Raw genomic sequence first — 17,968 nt, 5'->3', positions numbered from 1 at the left:
AAGCTCAAAAGTCTAAAAAGGATGCATATAAAGCGATTGACATATTGCTTGAACCAATCAATCAAGTCGAAGGCGCCAAGATTCTTTAGCCGCAAGCCATTCCCAACAGCCGAGGCTGATTGATTATGTATAAGCGCTGGGACCTCGGAAGTTCAAGCTTATCATTGCTCAAGAACCCGGGTAATAATTACCGTCTTACCAACTCTATCATAGATATTTAGGGTTCTGAGTGTTTTGGAGAAGAATTGAAATTGGATTCCATATCCACTACATTATTGAAGCCGAGGGGCCGGTAATAAGTATACTGCAACCACTTCTAAACTTTTTACATCACTACATTCGGGATTAACTCCTCTGTATCCGAGACTATTCTGTTATTACTATTTGCCGCGGTACTGTAAATAAATATTAACCCTCGGCAATTCCCCTCCACAATCGTTAATCATTAATTACGCCCGCCCCCTTCTAACATGAAGTGACAAAGCACTCTCTAATCGAAGCCTCCTGCATCTCACTATACAAATCAAACTCCTTCTTGACGGTACATCCGAGACTCTTCTCAAACGAATCTTTGTCAGCGCCTACTGTGTGGTTCATGCCGCCATCGCTGCCAAGATTAGAGTGGAAGATGCCCGCGGCACTGATGGGCAGAAAGTCTTCGTATGTAATGGGCTCGACCAAGACAGCACCGGAACTGACAAGGGCGTCAATGTCAGCTTCCCGAATTTTACTCGCTTTTTTAACAGGCTTATAGGAAAAGTAAGCCAGTTTTTCCTTTCGAAGAGTTTCCATATTGTCAGGGAATCTTTCAAATATCTTTGCCAAATGCTTCTCTTTTGACTCGGCTTCGGTGAGGTTGCTCAAACCCTCTCGCCATTCGTTGATGAGATCATCATATAGCTGTCGTCCTTTAGGTGTTAGGGCCATCCCTCTCTGCTCAATCTCTCCAAAGCGGGCCTTGTGGCTTCCTCCCGCCTCTTCGCCCTCCGAGAACGCGATAGCTTCGTCAATAGCCAAAAAGCTTGTCTGGCGAAGTAATATGGGACATAATCGTGGAGGTGGTCCTTCAATGGCGTCTTTTGCTTGTAGGCCACATCGTAGCATCTTTACTTGCGCTGTTTCGATGTCCAAGACGCGAGGCGTGAGGTGGTTGATGTGGGGGCCTTTGAAACATACAACATCTGCGATAAGAGGATGCGCTTTTCGAAGGGCTTTGTATGTTTTCAGATCCACGGTTGACGTCTTGTGCCACCGAAATGTTTCGAGAGCCTCTCTGATGAATTCTTCTGCTGTTGCCTCCGAAAATGGTCCTTGCAACTCGAATAGCTCGATAAGCTCCACGCATCGAGGTGTGAAGATGCAGCGCTTGCTCAAGATATCGGCAGCTTTTGATCTAAGCTCCTTATCCTCAATGAGTTCTAATCTCAGCAATGATGTGAAAACTCGGAAGGGGTTATAAGCGAGTGCTTCTTGTGTGAGGGGTCGGAAACATGTGGCATGAACTGGAAGGCTGGCAACGGTGAGATCGTAGTATCCGACAGGTTGCATTCCCATAACAGAGAATAAGCGTCGCATCATTGATAGTTCTTCTGGTGTTCCTAGCCTAATGGCACCGTGTCTTTCAACTTCGATGCGGGGTTCGATTTCCTGATCTTTCTTGTGGTTGATATCAGACACCAACTTGAGGAGAGTGCCATATTGCGGGACCTCACGTCGGTACATGCTCGAGAGAGCAGACGCGAACAAGGCCCTGATGGCGTCTGGGCTGACAGAGTTTGTTGCAGTCATGGTTGTTAGCTTTATTGGAAGAAAACAAGATTTTTGAGGGTAGAAAAATGTGTTAATTCTAGACAAAGATAGGATTTGAATCCAGACGGGCCCTTATCCTTCATATATCTATCTGCTGTCAAGCCAGGCTTGGCTTATCGTGGTATCTCGACGCGTATCTTTCTACGCCCTTTTCTATGTAATCCAGTTCACCGACAAGGGGTGCAGCGAATCAAGTTACACGACTGTAGCTAAATAAGCGGAGAAAACATATCTAGACTAGGATAGTGTTGACAGAAACAGGTCGTTATCTGGGGATGTGGGACCTAACAGAGGTCATGAGGATAGTCAGGCCCGACAATTCGGAAACAGATCCCGAGCAACACGTTTGTTCGGCTAAGGCTTTTCCCGTTCACCAAGAACGTATCGCAAAGCTGATTTCAACCACGGGAAAGACGGGATATAAGCATTGAACTATCGTAAGTATCAATGCTCCAAGTTTCCATATCTAGAAAGGTTCATCCATTCATTCAAGATAACTTCTTGCTAGTAAATCACTACGAGCTTCGACGTGGGAAACGGACTGCTGCATCTTCCAACTCCAATTTAAGCCAAACCGCATGAAAATGAGATGATATTTGTAACTCAGCTAGTAGGTTGCAGAAAAAATGACACCCTAAGTCCCAGGTTATAAAGATAAATAGTCTAAGAGCTATAGTCTAAGGGGCATAAAGGAGCCCACTAATTTCATCTCTTATGCTTCCAGCGGCCAATTTTTCTAATACCCTGAGGCTCAGGTATCATTTAACCATATCTCCAGGATTCATGCTAGAATCCATCTACAGCTCGAAACCCAAGTTGACATGGACAGCCTTGGGTTGAGTATAGGCGTCTAGGGCATACTGTCCTAACTCACGTCCAATACCCGAAGACTTGTAACCACCAAAGGGAATACCAAAGTGGGAGTCACCCGACGAGTTAATCCAGACCATACCAGCCTGGAGCTTGCGAGCAACCTTGTGCGCGCGAGCAATCTTTTCTGTAAATAGAGCCGCGGCAAGACCATACGAGGTGTCGTTAGCCTTTTTGATAGCTTCCTCGTCAGTAGAGAATTTGGCGATGGAAACGACGGGACCAAAGATCTCCTCCTTCATGATCTTCATGTCTTCAGTTGTCTGTTAAACAAGTCAGTATAGTTTCTGTAATATCATCGATGTTGTAAACTTACGTCGGCAAAGACTGTGGGTTGGAGGAAATAACCTTTGTCGCCATACTTGCTACCTCCGTACAGAAGCTTGGCGCCAGACTTGCGGCCCTCCTCGATGTAAGATAGCACGCGCTCATACTGTGTTTTGGAGACTTGGGGTCCCTGGACAGTTGACTCGTCGAAGGGTGAGCCGAGCTTGTCGTTTTCTTTTGTGACTTGGACAAACTTCTCAAGAAACTTGTCGTAGATATCTTCGTGGACGTAAATTCTTGAAGTAGAAGTGCAGACCTAAACGCAGAATCAGTAAGAATGCCTCTGGGCATGTGATGAAGGATTTTACCTCTCCCTTGTTGTCCATGATTCCAAAGTGGCACCACTTGACAGCCTGCTCCAGCTCGGCATCGGCAAAAACGATAGAAGGACTCTTACCACCACACTCGAGGGTGATATTCTTCAAGTTGTTGGCAGCGTCCTTCATGATGGCTCGGCCAGTGTTGGTGCTACCGGTGAAGGCAACCTTGTCAATGTCCATATGTCCAGCAATGGCCTTTCCGGTAGAGGGACCAAGACCAGGTAGAACATTGACGACACCTGCAGGAAGACCAGCTTCCTTAACCAGGTTACCAAAGTACAAAGCAGATAGCGGGGTCTGCTCGGCGGGTTTGAGGATGACTGTGTTGCCGCAGGCCAACGCGGGTGCAACCTTCCAGGCAAGCATCATGAAGGGGAAATTCCATGGAATAATCTGGCCACAGACACCTAAAGGCTCCTGGAGGACATATGCAAGTTTGGCGGGAGAGGTCTCGATGGTCTTGCCGCTGATCTTGTCGGCAGCGCCAGCGTAGTAGCGGAAAACGTTGTAGGACTCATCGAGATCGCCAGCGAGACAAGCGCTAAAGGGCTGAAGTGGCAGTTAGTACTACAGTAATTTGCGGTAGATTGAGGCTTAACGCGTACCTTGCCATTGTCAAAGGCATCGATGGCGGCAATGAGCTCGCGGTCACGATCAATAAGATCGGCAAGCTTATAGAGAAAAGCGCCGCGATCAACGGCAGCAAGTTCAGACCACTCGCCCTCGAAGGCCTTGCGCGCAGCTTGGACGGCTTTATCGACGTCATCTTTCGATGCGCCCTTGAGTTTGATGACTTCCTCCTCTGTACTGTTGATTTGTTAGCATGCCTCTGAAGGTGAGTGCTGCGGGTGCTTACTGTGGGTTTGTCACGACAAACTCGTCGCCTGTAGCTGCTACAAACTCATTGTTGATGAAGAGACCAGTTGGTTGGTCGTACTTCTTGCCGTTGGGCAACGAGATTTGTGTGGTTGATGCCATTTCTAACGATGTGAAGAGCAGAGGGAAGATTAAAGGACTTGGATGACTGGTAATTATTTGGGGACGTCATCATTTATAATAAGTACGACATGACGGAAACCGGAACTCATCGGGTCAAGAGACAACAAATAATTAAAGCCAATCATTCACTCAGTGTCAAAGAGAGCTGCGCTGCGGGGTTCAATCAATTGTGAATAGCTGCAGCCAACAACATCTGCCGAGAACGCCGATAACCCTGTCTTCAGCCAATATCCATTGAGAATGCTGGCACAGTCCAAGTTCATGATAAACAATTCCCTCCATCATGTTCAAGAAGGGTAATTTTTGAGGCCAAGATGAGGGACCATCTCAACCCGTGACAGGCCGCGGGGAAGCTGGACAAAAGCCACCGGGGCTATTCTTGTTTGGGTAACTTTTTAGTCCTCTAGCCACCCACTTTCTGCAAGACGTCTCTTCATCCCATACAACACACTTTGCCCTTATCTCATACTCAATTTGGGATATTTCTGGGCATTTCTGCGGGGATTCAATACTCTCACTAGATTAGGAAACTTGGTAGGCCATTCGGCAGCACAACTCAATCATATCATGCCATGGATGACGCTCTATAGCCGGTCATCAGGAAGTTGTTTTGGTATACAGCCTGCGCCAAGATCTCCATGACCATTCTGTGTGACACGGCGTGCAGTACATAAGAGGCGATGCCGCCTCCTGTACGTGAACATAAAGCTCTACTGATCAAGTCCATCAAGCACTGATTATCTATAATCATTGATCAATCTCATCAGTCTTCACGTAAGGCCTCTCATGTACAGTTCCAATGGCCAACGCAACTAAAGTATATCTCTAGGCTTCACCCATCACAATGTCACACCTCACATATTACAACTACGATGGCGTGGGCAAAACCAACAACAAAGAATACTCCTACTCGCAAGCCGTACGCGTAGGCAACACTATCAAGTGCTCTGGTCAGGGTGGCTGGGACAACCAAGGCAACATCGATAAGGAAGACCTGAAGGGTCAGATCGATCTCGCCTTTGAGAATGTCGAGAAGAACCTCAAGGATGCAGGCGCAAGAGGCTGGGCAGATGTCCACTCAGTCAGAAGTTACCACATTTCGCTCTCTAGTTCTTTTGACTTGATGGTAGAGTCGTTTCGAAAGTGGATGCCTGATCACCAGCCTACTTGGACTTGTGTAGGCGTCACTGAGTTGGGCATTCCGGGTATGATTGTTGAGATCGAGGTAGAGGCCAACATTGCACAATAGTGGTAATTTTATGGAAATTGAGGTACTATATTTATCTAACATATTCCATGTGTCTTTCGTGGCGTTTCCTCTTTGCTTCCCTCCTGCATCAGGGTCTTCAGGGTCCAAGAGTAGACAACCTAAGAAACTCCACTGTAATGCGACACAGCCCATTGACTTGGTCCCTTATGTTGTCTTTTCGAACAGAAATTACTCTTGGTGCAATGTTGGGTTATCTGTCTCTTTGGGCATCGGAACAAACAACCATGAGATAGATGTGGCAACCAACAGCGCACAAAGAACAGGCTGCAGGACTCCCACGCCAACACTAGCTGCTACAAGACCAGTGATGATAGGAAACATGCAACCTCCAAGCTGGGCAAAAACAAAGACAAATGCCAAAGCCGTAGACTGGATACGAGGACTAAACAATTTGGAGCCGACGTCGATACCCTACTGATATTAGTTGTGTCCAAACATTGAGTTGGCAAACTTACTGTGGCAAAATATGGACCCATAAAGAAGCCCAAAAGACTAATGGCTATGGATGCAGCGATGATGTTTGGAACACTGGTATTGTTAGCGAAAGCCAAAGATCAGGGCAGTTCAAGAAACTTACAGCCAAAACAAGACTTGCAAGACAATGCTTATAATGGTAAATCCAAAAATCATCCTTCGGACCCCAAATCTGTGAGTAGGCTCTGCGAGAAACAGTCTTCCGAGCAGAGATCCTCCACTAAATCCAGCAGGTACAAATCCCATCTGATTGATATCACCATTGCGCACATCAACCAGGTACTCGACCACCCATCCGCTGGCAGTGAGTGTAGCGCCAAGGAAAAAGAAGAAGAACATGCTTACAAGCCAGACATTCTTGTTTTTGAGGGTTTCCTTGATCAGAGAGAAAGCATCTTCACTTCTTGATGCAGGCGACTCGTCAGCCTCAAGCGTCCTTTCTGTCGGCTTCTGTTTTCTCTTGAGTTTGAGGCTATCCCAGAACGCGTATATCACGAACGCGACGTTGAAAACACCAATAGCAAGCGGAAAAGTGTAAAAGAGATACCACCTCGAAGTACTTCCGGTTGACGCTATACCTGTTGCCACAAATGGTCCAACGAGACACCCAGCCATGTACATGGCGTGTATAAAAGCTAGCCATCGATGCGAACCCTTCGTTCCGGCAACAAAGGTATTTCCGTGCGTATCCTGGTAGGCTTGTCCTAGACTTGCCAGCCAGAAGGTCACAGCGAATAGGGCAAACGGTGGTTTCCAGGCGCGGAGAGCATGAGCTATGACTTGTAGGACAGCACCCAGAGCAAGCATGGAGCCGAGGTCAAATATTTGACAGAGGTGAGTGTTTGAAAAGGCGCCAAAGAACCAACCCATGAAATTTGCTCCATATCTAGGATTGTGAGTTTGTGTTGATTGAATCAGGGGTTTGTTCAAGTGAGCTTACACTGACGAAACGATGGCGGTTGTCACGTCGTAGTCGCGAATGATGTGAGGTACTAACGCTCCAATACTTCCATCATTAACGCCTGCGACGAAGAATGAGAAGCCCGCACTAAATATTTTGAGAATTTCTGCTGTATTTGGCTTGCTGGATGATGTTGGCGGGGGGTCATCGTTATGTGAGCCACCCGTTGCGTTTGTTGTATCGCGAAGCTCAAAGACAGCTTCCGATGTAGCGGTGTCTGTTTGAGTGATTGTAGCCATGATGGAAGTAATGATAAATGATTGAATCAAATGGAAAGGACACGCTGGTGTACTTATACCAGCTTGACATCCAAGTTGGAAGTGTTACCGGATTTGTAATAGTTGCGCGACGATGTTGTGACACAATGGAATAGACAAAATGAGTCGACTAATATAGACTAATGTATATGAGCGGTTTGATCATTTATTTTCAGACATCCTAAACTTTGGGAGGTTGGATCGTCAGGGCGATCTCGCGTGGACGGGCCGTTTTGGCTAAACATCGGAGAAGAACTCAATTCATGACATGGCAGCGAAACATGAGTGAGCTATTGGGTTGGGCTGAATAAATGGAAGAGACGAAATGCATAACCAAGTCCTGCGCTTAATTCATGAGACCTGTCTAGTCAGGATTTGTGATGATGATAGCGCATCTGTTGTGATAAGGATCAACATGATGCGACTCACAATTATGTCGTGCGACTACGTTAGTGACACAATTGGGTTTGGGATTTGCTTTAGTTTTGCCACTAAGTCTATTTTCGAAGGGGAATAATATGGTATAACAAAAAAGACAAGTGAGTATAGAAATGAGTCACTCTATTGTAAAAAGTGCCTCACGGAGCAATAAAATGTTTGTGCAGCATAGGGTAAGTCAGGATAAGTCAATATGACGTACAACAACATCGTGACATTCATGTCCACGTTTGAGTGATTTGGCAAAGACATGATAAGATTGTCAAAGTCGCGTGTCTATTGGCTGCTGACTCATCGGAGTGCACTTTTTTCCGCCAACCCCCTGCTCCCACATTCTCCACTCTGGCCACGTCAAAGGCTGTAGTCGGTGAGTGAGAGAGTCTTGCAACCCGACCAAGACCTCAATCTGGGGAATCCCAATCCCAACCCCTAACTAAACACCATTCCGATGCAATTACTGCGTGGCGATCGTGGAGATACCAGCAGCACTTCTTCCAGGAGCTATGGAGGCTTTGGACCTTCAGAGCCCCGGCTCTTTGAGTTCAATGAGCGGGGTCGCTCTGTAGCGCCCAAATGTATCGAGATGTCCAAGCAGCACCCCGAGGACTTCCTCAATTACCTCCAGCAGGCATGGAAGCGTGACAAGATTTACATCAAAGAGAACCCAGAGTCCATGTTTGATATAAAGGCCATCAGAGTCCTATGTCAAGACGGAAAATTCAGACCCCTCGGCAACTCGTATATCCCGCTTCCCAAGCTGCATTACCTCCGGAATCGATATATGCTCGAAGGAGAACCCTTTCCTTTCCTAAGACTGGATCCACCCATACGCTCCGAAGGAGGATTTGGCCAATGGAGGTGTCTCAGGGCCTTTGCCAAGTACCATGACGACCTAGATTTCTTTCTCGAGATGCTGATACGAGTACGACGATCAAAAGCATCAACTGTCGAGTTCCCACGTCGAATATTGGAACTATACCTTCGGATACAAGCAGAGTGTGAAGACTCGAAAGATCCAGAAGCCAGCGCCCACAAAGTCAGGTATGAACACCCTCCCCTCAAAACATCATGATGCTCACGCCATCAGATATGCGTTCGAGAAGGAACAGCTTGTCTATATCCACCCGATATGGAGGCCCCTCAGCGAATGTCTATTAGACGACTCATGTGAGATATCCAGCACGTTGTCAAAATCACCCGTGTTTCCGGTACCAGAAGATTGGGACGCGAGCAAGTCTGAGCTTGCGTCTCTAAGAGAATTCTACACCCAGACGCTGAAGCTTGAAAAGGCCAGCTACCGGACCATAGTGGACGTGTTAGAGAAGCGTGACTTTGATGCAGTGCTTGACCCAGCCGATCTTTGGTTGACGGATGAACTTTATCGCGCCTTGGACAAGATGAGAATGGATCTTTCACCCAATGATGCCGCTGATCTAAAGTGAGTCGGTTCATATTTATCAAGTCAAACAACTAACAATGTACAGAATATCATTTATCGAAAAACCCATAATCGCCGTGGCTCCTGGAGAAACCGTCACATGGCTCAACGCAACCGATGTCTCTTGGTGCCCCAAGCTCGACAGCCCCGAAGTCAACGACCTCAGCAAGCACTACCCTGAGCTCCATGAGTTCTTTGTCGACTTCCTCGACATCAAACAAAACGATTCGGGTCTCATTTTTGACACACTAATGCAAGTCTCTTCATTAAGTCCGGACTGCTCACGCGATGACACCGCAAGAGGTCTTTTGGTCGCCGTCAGTCAGAGGATACCAGAGTATGGGCATGTTTTTGATAAGGAGAGATTTATGCAGAGTAATGTTTTCCCTGTGTCGACATCGGATGGAGTTTTGCTTTGTGCGCCAAGTATGGAGTTTGTAATTGCAGATCGACAAAATTTGAAAGAGGCGTTTGAAGGAAGGTTGAATTTGTTGGACTTTGATCCAAAGACTGTTTGGATGTTGGATAATCTGTTAGTTTGGGCTGGCCTCGATCAGCGGTACTTGTCGCGCCACGTTGTGGATCAGGGGCCAGAAGACGAGAACTTCAAGTCCATCGAGTTACCCGATGAACTCTCGGCTAAGGCTGATCACATTTTACGGTAAGTCCCTACTACCCTTGTGACTTCATATCTAACCCCTATAGTATTGCCGTCCACTTCAAAAGTCCTAGAACGACTACACCAAAAGCAACATCTTGGCTTCGCGAAACTCTCGATCACTGCGAAGTCCGACTCGCATCCAGTTTCCAATCACAACTCGTTTACCGCTCCGGCAGCGCTGAAATTATTGCCGTGAATCCCATGGGCGGTCTCGACATCAAGGACACAGTTGGTCTTACTGTCTACTCGGACGACGAGAATTGGGAAATTTTCAAACAGACATTACTCCCACGTCGACTGCTTGAATGGATAATGACGGACCCCGAGACTAATGTTGTGCAAGATGTGCCTGAACAGGCGGTGAGCTTGATGAGAAGTATCATCAATGTTTCAAATGCTCGTGAGCATGTGATATCGAGAATTCTCGATGCCGAGGGGATAGTCGATTTAGAGCTGTTGCAGGCATCGCCGTATTGGCGAGTGAATAGGTGAGTAGCATGAGACATGTCGATAAACATGGCTGACCATTTAGCGAACGACAACCAGATGCGACAATCACCACATCCAAAGCAGACCAGTTTGCGGCAGCCAAGATAATCGACGACTCAGATTCCACCCCCGCTCCAGCATACAGCCAAGCCGGCCCCTCATACAGCAGAGACGAACAACCCGCCTACAGCAAGGGCGAACCATCATACACTCAAACAGAACGAGCCTACTCGAACGCCGAGCCACCGTACAGCAAGGAAGACCCCGCAAAGCGATCGCCGCCGCCGCCACGACCGTCAAAGCCAGATTCGCTGCGGGATAGACTTCCAATGTCGAAACGGGGCTTGGAGAGACGGGTTTCGGAAAAACAGGATTGGGAAGGGGATTTTGTAGCGAACGAAGCTACATTGGTTGATTTTTCTGGAGAAGATGCATATGGCATAGATTGATTTATAGATGCTATGAGTGACGTGATAGAATGATTATGAAGTAATGGTACATGGCTAAACTCCTCTTTACATCAGCATTCAAGTTGTAGAGAGAAGCTCAGGAAGTAGACAGCATTTTGACTTGATCATAATATGGAAACAAATAATAAGAAGTTCCAAAGTCGAGATCTATTACTGGCGGGTGCTTTAAACTTATTTGACGCGTCTAGAGATTCATCAGTCAGTTGATCCCTGCCAGCCCCTTGAGAGTCGTCATCTAAATCTGCGAGACATGCCTGTCAAACCAAAGGATTGACATTAACATACCCACTCGAGTTCGCTAAACTAGTGGGTAACAGAAGCTTACCTTTTGGTTTTAGGGTGAAAGAATAAATGGCCGAAAGAGTGCTGGTCTAATAAGTATAAAGTGGCCCGATAATTTCGTCTCTTGTGCTTCCAGCAGCCAATTCCTTGGTGCCCTGAGGACTAGGGAGCCGTTTTAGCCGTTTAGTCTGTGTCCACTTGTCGATCAAAATAGCTTCAGCGAAACAAACTAAAGCATGTGGGCATGTGTCGTCCGTAGCATGAAACATTCCAAAGGACGCGGTACTGATGACGTTTGCTTCTCACGTAGGTTGTTTCAAGGTGAATTGCAAATCGTCATATCATGAACTAGTAAATCCCAAATTACAATTCCGTTTGAGATGGACAGTTATTCACATCTCTGGGCATTTGTCAAAGCGGCCGACCAGACATGAACATCCAATCGGCATCAATGGAATGTGTCGACAAGTCGGCGATTTCTTGTTTTGATCAACCCATGGGCCAGCGTTAGTGAGGCTGAGGACCCTTGGCGATGCGGGTCGTTTGCGACAATGCATTACTATCACAGTAGCAGACTAGTTCATTGGCCAAAGAATGGAATTGCTTATGCCCCGGTTCTTGGTACAGGGCGTAACTGGGTACTGCTCCGTAATAATTATCTTGGAGCCAACATGTCACGAAAACAAAAGAAAAAGATGGGCTTAGGATCGTCATCCCAGCTGTCTCGCTTGTACGTTCTTTCTCTCCGAGCAAACAATTGTTGTTGATCCTTTGTTTAAATCCCTTTCTCAGACATGACAATGCCCAGCTTTTCAAACAAACATCATGTATAGCTTGCTGTACAAAACAACCGCCTGTGTAGCTTTCCTGCTCTGCCTGGTCTGGTACGGCCAGTCCCACTTCTACCGTGACCCCGGCAGCGTCTTCTTCGACAAGACACGAGCGTACGAGGCCGGTTACTCAGCCATCCGTATTGCCGAAGCTGAACAGACCATCGGGTCACTTTCCGCCGAAGGAAGTCCTTATTCCAAGAATGTATTATCAAGAAACAAGACGCTTTGTTTAGCGCTGAACTCGGTGGCACGACAGACACAATACCTTCCGGTAAACACCCCACAACCACTATCCTTGTTACATACTCATGTCGATCGACTGTTAGATCACAATAGGAAGCATCCTACACGGCCTCTCCGAACAAGAACGTCAAGACATCGACATATCCGTCCTCATTGCCGAGACTGACCCGACCCGACATCCCAGCTGGCACGAACTATGGCTCAAACGTGCAGTCGACAAAGTCTACACCTACAACGATGATGCCACGAGCATCGAGTATCTCCTCGAACTAGAAAATACCCAGAACTATCGCGAGAAGGGCGTATTTGACTATACCCTGGCTCTTGAACGGTGCTATGATACGGGCGCTTCGTATGTCGCTATATTCGAGGACGATATTCTTCTAGCGCGCGGATGGTTTATGCGAACTCTACAAGGTCTGGCAGATATAGCCAGCATAGATCCGGAGCAACACTGGCTATTTATGCGATTGTTTAACCAAGAGAGATCCATAGGGTGGGCTTCTCATGAGATTGGAGGGAACAACGAGTTCTGGATTATTTTCGGCATCGGTTTAGGAATCTTGGCTCCCGCATTATTCGCACGACGTCGCTGGAGGGCCACTCAGAAATATCTCGACCGGGAGATACTCTTCGTCGTCGTTTTCATCTTGGTTCCAGGTTTGGTGATATTACTGTATCAATCCGGTAAAGCGAGTCTATTTCCACCGTCGCCAGGAGTCTTTAACGAGCCTTTTGGATGTTGCTCGCAGGCTATGATCTTCCCACGCCGTCAGGTGCCCCTGATGATATCCGAGCTCCAGAAAAGAAAGAGAGGGCAGGTGGACTTGATACTGGACGACATTGCCATTGGAAACCAACTGGACAGATATGCTCTGTATCCAGTTCAAGCGCAGCATATTGGTAGGCTTCGCATTGGCTTGGAGTGTTTCTGGGCTGACATTTTAGGTATCGACTCGGCGAGAAAGACGACAAAGGATGAGGCGCAAGCCATATGGAGCATGGCGTTTGAAGATTTGGACTCTAAATCTTTGAGCACAGAACACGAGAGCATGGTCAAAACATACCAGGAATTGCTGGAATCGATAAGCTAAACGATGACAATTTCGTATTGTCCAATCTTTAAACCAAAGCCGAGCCCATGTCAACATTCTCAATTTCTAATCTAAAGAATTCCTACGGATCAAAGACTCAACATGTCAAAGTAACGATCATCTTGATAAGTGGCTTCTCTCATAAGAACACGTATGCTATCCGAAAAAGCAGCCGGGTGGCTGTCAACACGGTAACGACTGGATTCTACAGTGTACAGATGGATTATGATTGATGGAAGAAGCTCCCGCTGAGCCTTACATACAGGATCGTGAACAGCGACACTCTTTATAATAGGATGAGCCTTATGATATCGCCATTTTGAGTTTGTGAGTTTGGACGCACCTCCGTAATATGTAGCCTCTAAATCACCGCAGCCAACTAGATGAGACATGGATAATGGGGTACACGGCGTAAAGGAAGTGAATGACGTGGAAATGTAGGTAGCCGACGGCCGTCAGCAGGTGATAACACCAGCGAAGCTGCCTGCCTTAAATTGATGTTGATATGGTCACCGCCAAAAGATATTTTTCAAGTTGGTAAAGCCACAAGTCAACTTTTGCTCAATCTCATCAGATATAAATTACTCTCATGAATTATTGACGATGAAGCCAGTGAAAAGTCATCTCGACTTTACGTCGGAAAACCAACCAGGTCCATGCTTCCGAGACCTCAGCTACACTCCTTACGATGCCAACATCACGAATTCTCGCCGGCTACATCTGGCTGCCTACTTTAAATTCATGCGCCCCCAAGCGAGCTCTCTCTACGACGAGTATGCAGCTGAAGCCCGCCGGACAGCCTGTAAAATACTCTACAATGACACGATGCAGCGTGCTGTCTCTGTAGCGTATTTCGAGTACCTTGTTGACAACGTCTTTTGGAAGCTATGGTGTGAGTTTGATTATATTTCCACTGTAGCTGCTACTGATACAAAACTCCATAGTCAGGCCATTTGGATCAGATGCGCCTTTGTGGCCATGGGGGCCTCCGAAAGTCTCGTCGAGATTGAAACCAGGGCAGTCGCGGAGTCGCACATATGATGAATATTGTGAAAGTCGTGCCAATGAAACGTCTTGGCCAACAAGAACTACTATCACTATATCACATGCGGAGCCCAATCCCGAGTCTCCAATGGACCCCAACTCACAGTACATTGTGCGGTCACAAGCCGTCTTCACAATGTTTGCATACAGGAAATCGGAATCAGAATTAGATCTCGACTTGAAAAGGCGAGAGGTTGCTTGGGAGAAACTGGATCCTTTCCTGTATGAGCCCGGTATTGTCGGGCCATTCGAAGTCGAACCACCATCGCTGACACCTATCGAGACGCTCGTCGTACCAGATCTGGCGTCAATCAATACTTTGTTGGAGGGGCATGCCGTCATCAAGGCAAACATGACTCGACGAAGAATCATCGTTACGTTCCCTGAGACGGTCCAAGACGAGAACGAGGCCAGTCAAAGGCATTTCATTGTTTGGGGACACGTACTTGGATGGGTTAATGGAATCAAGCAGAAGAAATACATAACCCTGCAAGAACACTTACAAGGTGCTCTGCAACTCCACGGAGACTCGTCAGGGGAATGACAGGATACTCTCATGGTCTCAGAAAAAGGGGAGTTGACATTGGGATAGCCTCCATTCAATGGTTTTGAGGACTCATGGCACGGTTTGTGTACAGTAATTAGTTATTCATCATAAAGCTCGCCAACATAAATCGAACCATCATAACCCCAGCCAATTATTATAGACACAAGCTTGTATATGAACCATGTCATCATTCCATCAATCTAGATTGAATTATCACTAGTATCGCGTGACCTCCTAGTCTCCGATACAACCTGTGTCTTATTGTACTTGTTCGGCCCATCGACCAAGCTTTGCTCATCATTCTCACTATACTGCACTTGAAACGTCCTGTGCATCTCTATGCCTCCATGCTCAGGAGAGTGGTCCGAGTCCCCTGTCTCAGAAGGGAGTTCGACACGACCAGCCCGACTACGACTTAGAACGTGTGACTTGCGACCATAGTTTTCGCCGTAGTTGTTGTATTTGCTTGAGTCGTGGGAGGATCCGCCCAGGGCGGGGAAGATGCGGACGAGAAGGACTCGAAGAGCGGGCATGGATGCACATATGATGCCTATGTTGATTTCTACTGTTGACCAGATCGACACATCTGTTTGGTCGTAGGTTGGATTTGTTGAAGATCCAAGGTGGACAATGTATTGCAAGCGAATGATGCTCACGATAGTGATACTGAGAAGTTAGCTGATGATGTTTCGGATACGTGGAAAGTCAAGGTACTCACAAAGTTCCAACGACAAACATGGCGGCAACACCAATCTTCTTCTTCCAGTGCAACTTGAGTTTACGGATGTACCACATCGGGATGCCCAGCATCCAAAAGTCCAAGATGATACTGATAGCCGCATTTGCCCAGCCGATGGATGCAATGTTGAAACTAGACAGTTAGCAGATTGTCACTCGTTTGGGTTCGGTAGACATACCATTTTCCTTCATGCTCGCCATCCCAGCTAAGCCAGAAATAATTAACAGGCGTGCACTGAAAGGCAGCCAAGAAAACAAAGACAATACCATAAACGGTATTAAAAGTAATAGTTCCCCAAAGAAGTTTCTGCGCTTTGCCAGGGAAGATGCGGAGATAAAAGAACAACAACGATGTCTTGAGGAAAGAGACTTGAGCAAAGTAGAATACCTCGAGAAGCCAGAAGTAGAAGCCGAATTTAGTGATCTGGTCAAACTCGAGCGTCCAGATATCACGGCCCTCTCCGTGTCCTGCTGTCCCATGTATATTCATCGCAGTTGACGGCATTCCGATAAGAAGTGTAAGACAAATGAAAAGATCATCGAGACCATAGTCAGCATTGCTGAGGAAGTATTTTGTGCCCAGACGGAGGAGAATAGAAACGCCGGAGATGACACCGAGGACGATGGTAACGTTGATGAAGATGGGTGTCTTGTCGCGGACGGGATAATCGCAGTAGGTGTAGGTCATGTTTAGAGTGGCTATAGATGTCAGCTTGGCCTGTATATTATGCCGTTGGGTTGGCTTACTCAAACTGTCTTTGACATTGCAAGCCTCAGCTGCACACCCTTCAGCCGTTTTGATAGTCTTCTGTCCTCCTCCACATAAGCAAGCTACATCGGTAGTTCTACATCCCGAGTTTTCAAAAGATTCTTCGTAACAAGGAGACTGCACATGTTAGCAATCACATTTTGTTATTGCAGCAACAAACTTACCGAGCAACTAGGCAGAGTCTTGAGCAACTCGGTTGTATTCCCAAAATCTGCCAAAGTCCAAGGCACAAAGGCCAGCAACAAAGGCAAAGCCCACTTCATTATGATCGACAAAACTTAGATAGCAAGACAATCAGCGGGTCCGGGGGAACGGCTATATAAACTCTAGACAGACAGACTACAGAGTACCCTGGCGTTCATCGTCTCGCGTGGTTTGAAGGCCCTGTTGGTCTCAAGTGACATTCCATTGGGCGCAATCCTAAGATGGGGCGCCTTTTAGGTTCAACGGCTCGCCGCGACCCCGCTTCGATGACAATCACGAAGAAGGGATATAAGGGAGGCCCCCTTGATATCTCATCTTGTTTTCTGGGGTTGTGTTGATTATGGAACGCCCGGAAGAGCTTCCACGATGCAGCGTAGCATCGGAGGTTAACTGTGCAAGGCAAGACCTTAGAATAGCGTCATTTATCGCCGCCATGAGGGATGAATCTGCCTGGATTTTGAGTCCTATTCACCCAAAGCTGAGCTCGTGTACAGCAATCTTATAGGTCACCAGCAAGGGTTTTTAACGAGGAATTCTCTTTTTGTTGAATACCCCGTGTTTCACTACAAGCTTAGCTGCTTATTCTGGAAGGTCGTCAAGAGAAGTTCGCCCCTGCGCTAGACAGAATCAAGGATCGTATCTCGTCAATGGGAGTTCCTTTCTTCTCTTGGCATGTGTCAATGGCTTATCCCTGATCAGATTAGGACAAGGATTGGGAGGATTGATCATCTCCGGCTCTGTCAAAACGAGGGGTAGGCTATTCGAGAGTAAGCACTTAATTCAAGGAGTAATATTCCTGTTTTTTTTTTTTACCAGCTCTTGCATGCATAGAAAGATGGCTTCCCCCTTTTCCTGTCTGTGCCGCACGTATCACGGATTGGGGTAAACGAAAAGAGATTGACATCCCCGAAAGCCACTATGTTGGACTTGGCAAGTACACCGAAACGCCACAGAAAACATGGACGAGTTTTAGGACAATAAAAGAACATTAAGTCTGGTTTCTGGTTTCTGGTTTCTGGAACTGCATGATATCCAAAATAAGCAAAACATTCGTGAGAGGCGCATTCAATAAAGTTTTAGGCTATAAATCTGGATTTAACTAGACTAGTCGTCGGATAACCCTTCAAAAGCGGAGTGGACTCCATCACAACGTTGTTCATTGCAACTGTGAGTCCTCACTGGCCAAGTCTAGAACACCAACCTTGTACATGACTCAACGGTCGACTAGAACAGATTCTGCATTGAAGACTTTCAAGTTTCCTGTCCCCGTTTCTTCTCCACGTGTAACTACGGTCTTAAGATCAACGAGTTGACTCCCATAAACAGGACCAAATTCGGGTATCTTGACATCAAAGGTGCGACATGAACTGTTGCAACCAAGCCAACGATGGATTTACTGTTACGTTTACATGCAGTACCGGAAATGTGCTG

At 46.9% G+C, this 17,968-nt stretch overlaps 8 protein-coding genes across 8 annotated transcripts; 4 read left to right on the top strand and 4 right to left on the bottom strand.

Annotated features, from left to right (window-relative positions):
* Positions 1 to 465: 465 nt before the first annotated feature.
* Positions 466 to 1,788, bottom strand: FPOAC1_002300 (uncharacterized protein; the record flags this gene model as incomplete). The annotated part of the gene is made up of 1 exon (XM_044846881.1): positions 466 to 1,788. The coding sequence occupies one exon, from the start codon at positions 1,786 to 1,788 to the stop codon at positions 466 to 468; it is 1,323 nt and encodes a 440-aa protein (XP_044712797.1).
* Positions 1,789 to 2,606: 818 nt separating this feature from the next.
* Positions 2,607 to 4,304, bottom strand: FPOAC1_002299 (uncharacterized protein; the record flags this gene model as incomplete). Its single annotated transcript, XM_044846880.1, has 5 exons — positions 2,607 to 2,942; positions 2,996 to 3,262; positions 3,315 to 3,875; positions 3,932 to 4,133; positions 4,183 to 4,304. 5 exons carry the CDS (start codon positions 4,302 to 4,304, stop codon positions 2,607 to 2,609), a joined length of 1,488 nt encoding a protein of 495 aa, XP_044712796.1.
* A 261-nt stretch (positions 4,305 to 4,565) lies between these two features.
* Positions 4,566 to 5,574, top strand: FPOAC1_002298 (uncharacterized protein; the record flags this gene model as incomplete). The annotated part of the gene is made up of 3 exons (XM_044846879.1): positions 4,566 to 4,621; positions 5,093 to 5,099; positions 5,155 to 5,574. 3 exons carry the CDS (start codon positions 4,566 to 4,568, stop codon positions 5,572 to 5,574), a joined length of 483 nt encoding a protein of 160 aa, XP_044712795.1.
* A 189-nt stretch (positions 5,575 to 5,763) lies between these two features.
* Positions 5,764 to 7,269, bottom strand: FPOAC1_002297 (uncharacterized protein; the record flags this gene model as incomplete). Its single annotated transcript, XM_044846878.1, has 4 exons — positions 5,764 to 6,006; positions 6,051 to 6,123; positions 6,173 to 6,955; positions 7,010 to 7,269. 4 exons carry the CDS (start codon positions 7,267 to 7,269, stop codon positions 5,764 to 5,766), a joined length of 1,359 nt encoding a protein of 452 aa, XP_044712794.1.
* A 904-nt stretch (positions 7,270 to 8,173) lies between these two features.
* On the top strand, positions 8,174 to 10,762 carry FPOAC1_002296 (uncharacterized protein; the record flags this gene model as incomplete). The annotated part of the gene is made up of 5 exons (XM_044846877.1): positions 8,174 to 8,766; positions 8,813 to 9,163; positions 9,210 to 9,824; positions 9,869 to 10,312; positions 10,357 to 10,762. The coding sequence occupies 5 exons, from the start codon at positions 8,174 to 8,176 to the stop codon at positions 10,760 to 10,762; spliced, it is 2,409 nt and encodes an 802-aa protein (XP_044712793.1).
* Positions 10,763 to 11,890: 1,128 nt separating this feature from the next.
* On the top strand, positions 11,891 to 13,235 carry FPOAC1_002295 (uncharacterized protein; the record flags this gene model as incomplete). The annotated part of the gene is made up of 3 exons (XM_044846876.1): positions 11,891 to 12,169; positions 12,225 to 13,044; positions 13,090 to 13,235. 3 exons carry the CDS (start codon positions 11,891 to 11,893, stop codon positions 13,233 to 13,235), a joined length of 1,245 nt encoding a protein of 414 aa, XP_044712792.1.
* A 603-nt stretch (positions 13,236 to 13,838) lies between these two features.
* FPOAC1_002294 (uncharacterized protein) lies at positions 13,839 to 14,823 on the top strand (the record flags this gene model as incomplete). Its single annotated transcript, XM_044846875.1, has 2 exons — positions 13,839 to 14,127; positions 14,180 to 14,823. 2 exons carry the CDS (start codon positions 13,839 to 13,841, stop codon positions 14,821 to 14,823), a joined length of 933 nt encoding a protein of 310 aa, XP_044712791.1.
* Positions 14,824 to 15,026: 203 nt separating this feature from the next.
* Positions 15,027 to 16,596, bottom strand: FPOAC1_002293 (uncharacterized protein; the record flags this gene model as incomplete). Its single annotated transcript, XM_044846874.1, has 5 exons — positions 15,027 to 15,492; positions 15,545 to 15,697; positions 15,744 to 16,263; positions 16,312 to 16,450; positions 16,498 to 16,596. The coding sequence occupies 5 exons, from the start codon at positions 16,594 to 16,596 to the stop codon at positions 15,027 to 15,029; spliced, it is 1,377 nt and encodes a 458-aa protein (XP_044712790.1).
* Positions 16,597 to 17,968: the final 1,372 nt, after the last annotated feature.

Source organism: Fusarium poae, chromosome 1, assembly GCF_019609905.1.
Source record: "Fusarium poae strain DAOMC 252244 chromosome 1, whole genome shotgun sequence".
Taxonomy (NCBI): domain Eukaryota; kingdom Fungi; phylum Ascomycota; class Sordariomycetes; order Hypocreales; family Nectriaceae; genus Fusarium; species Fusarium poae.
Note: the sequence above shows the minus strand (reverse complement) of the source record. Positions and strands in the feature narration are given on the sequence as shown.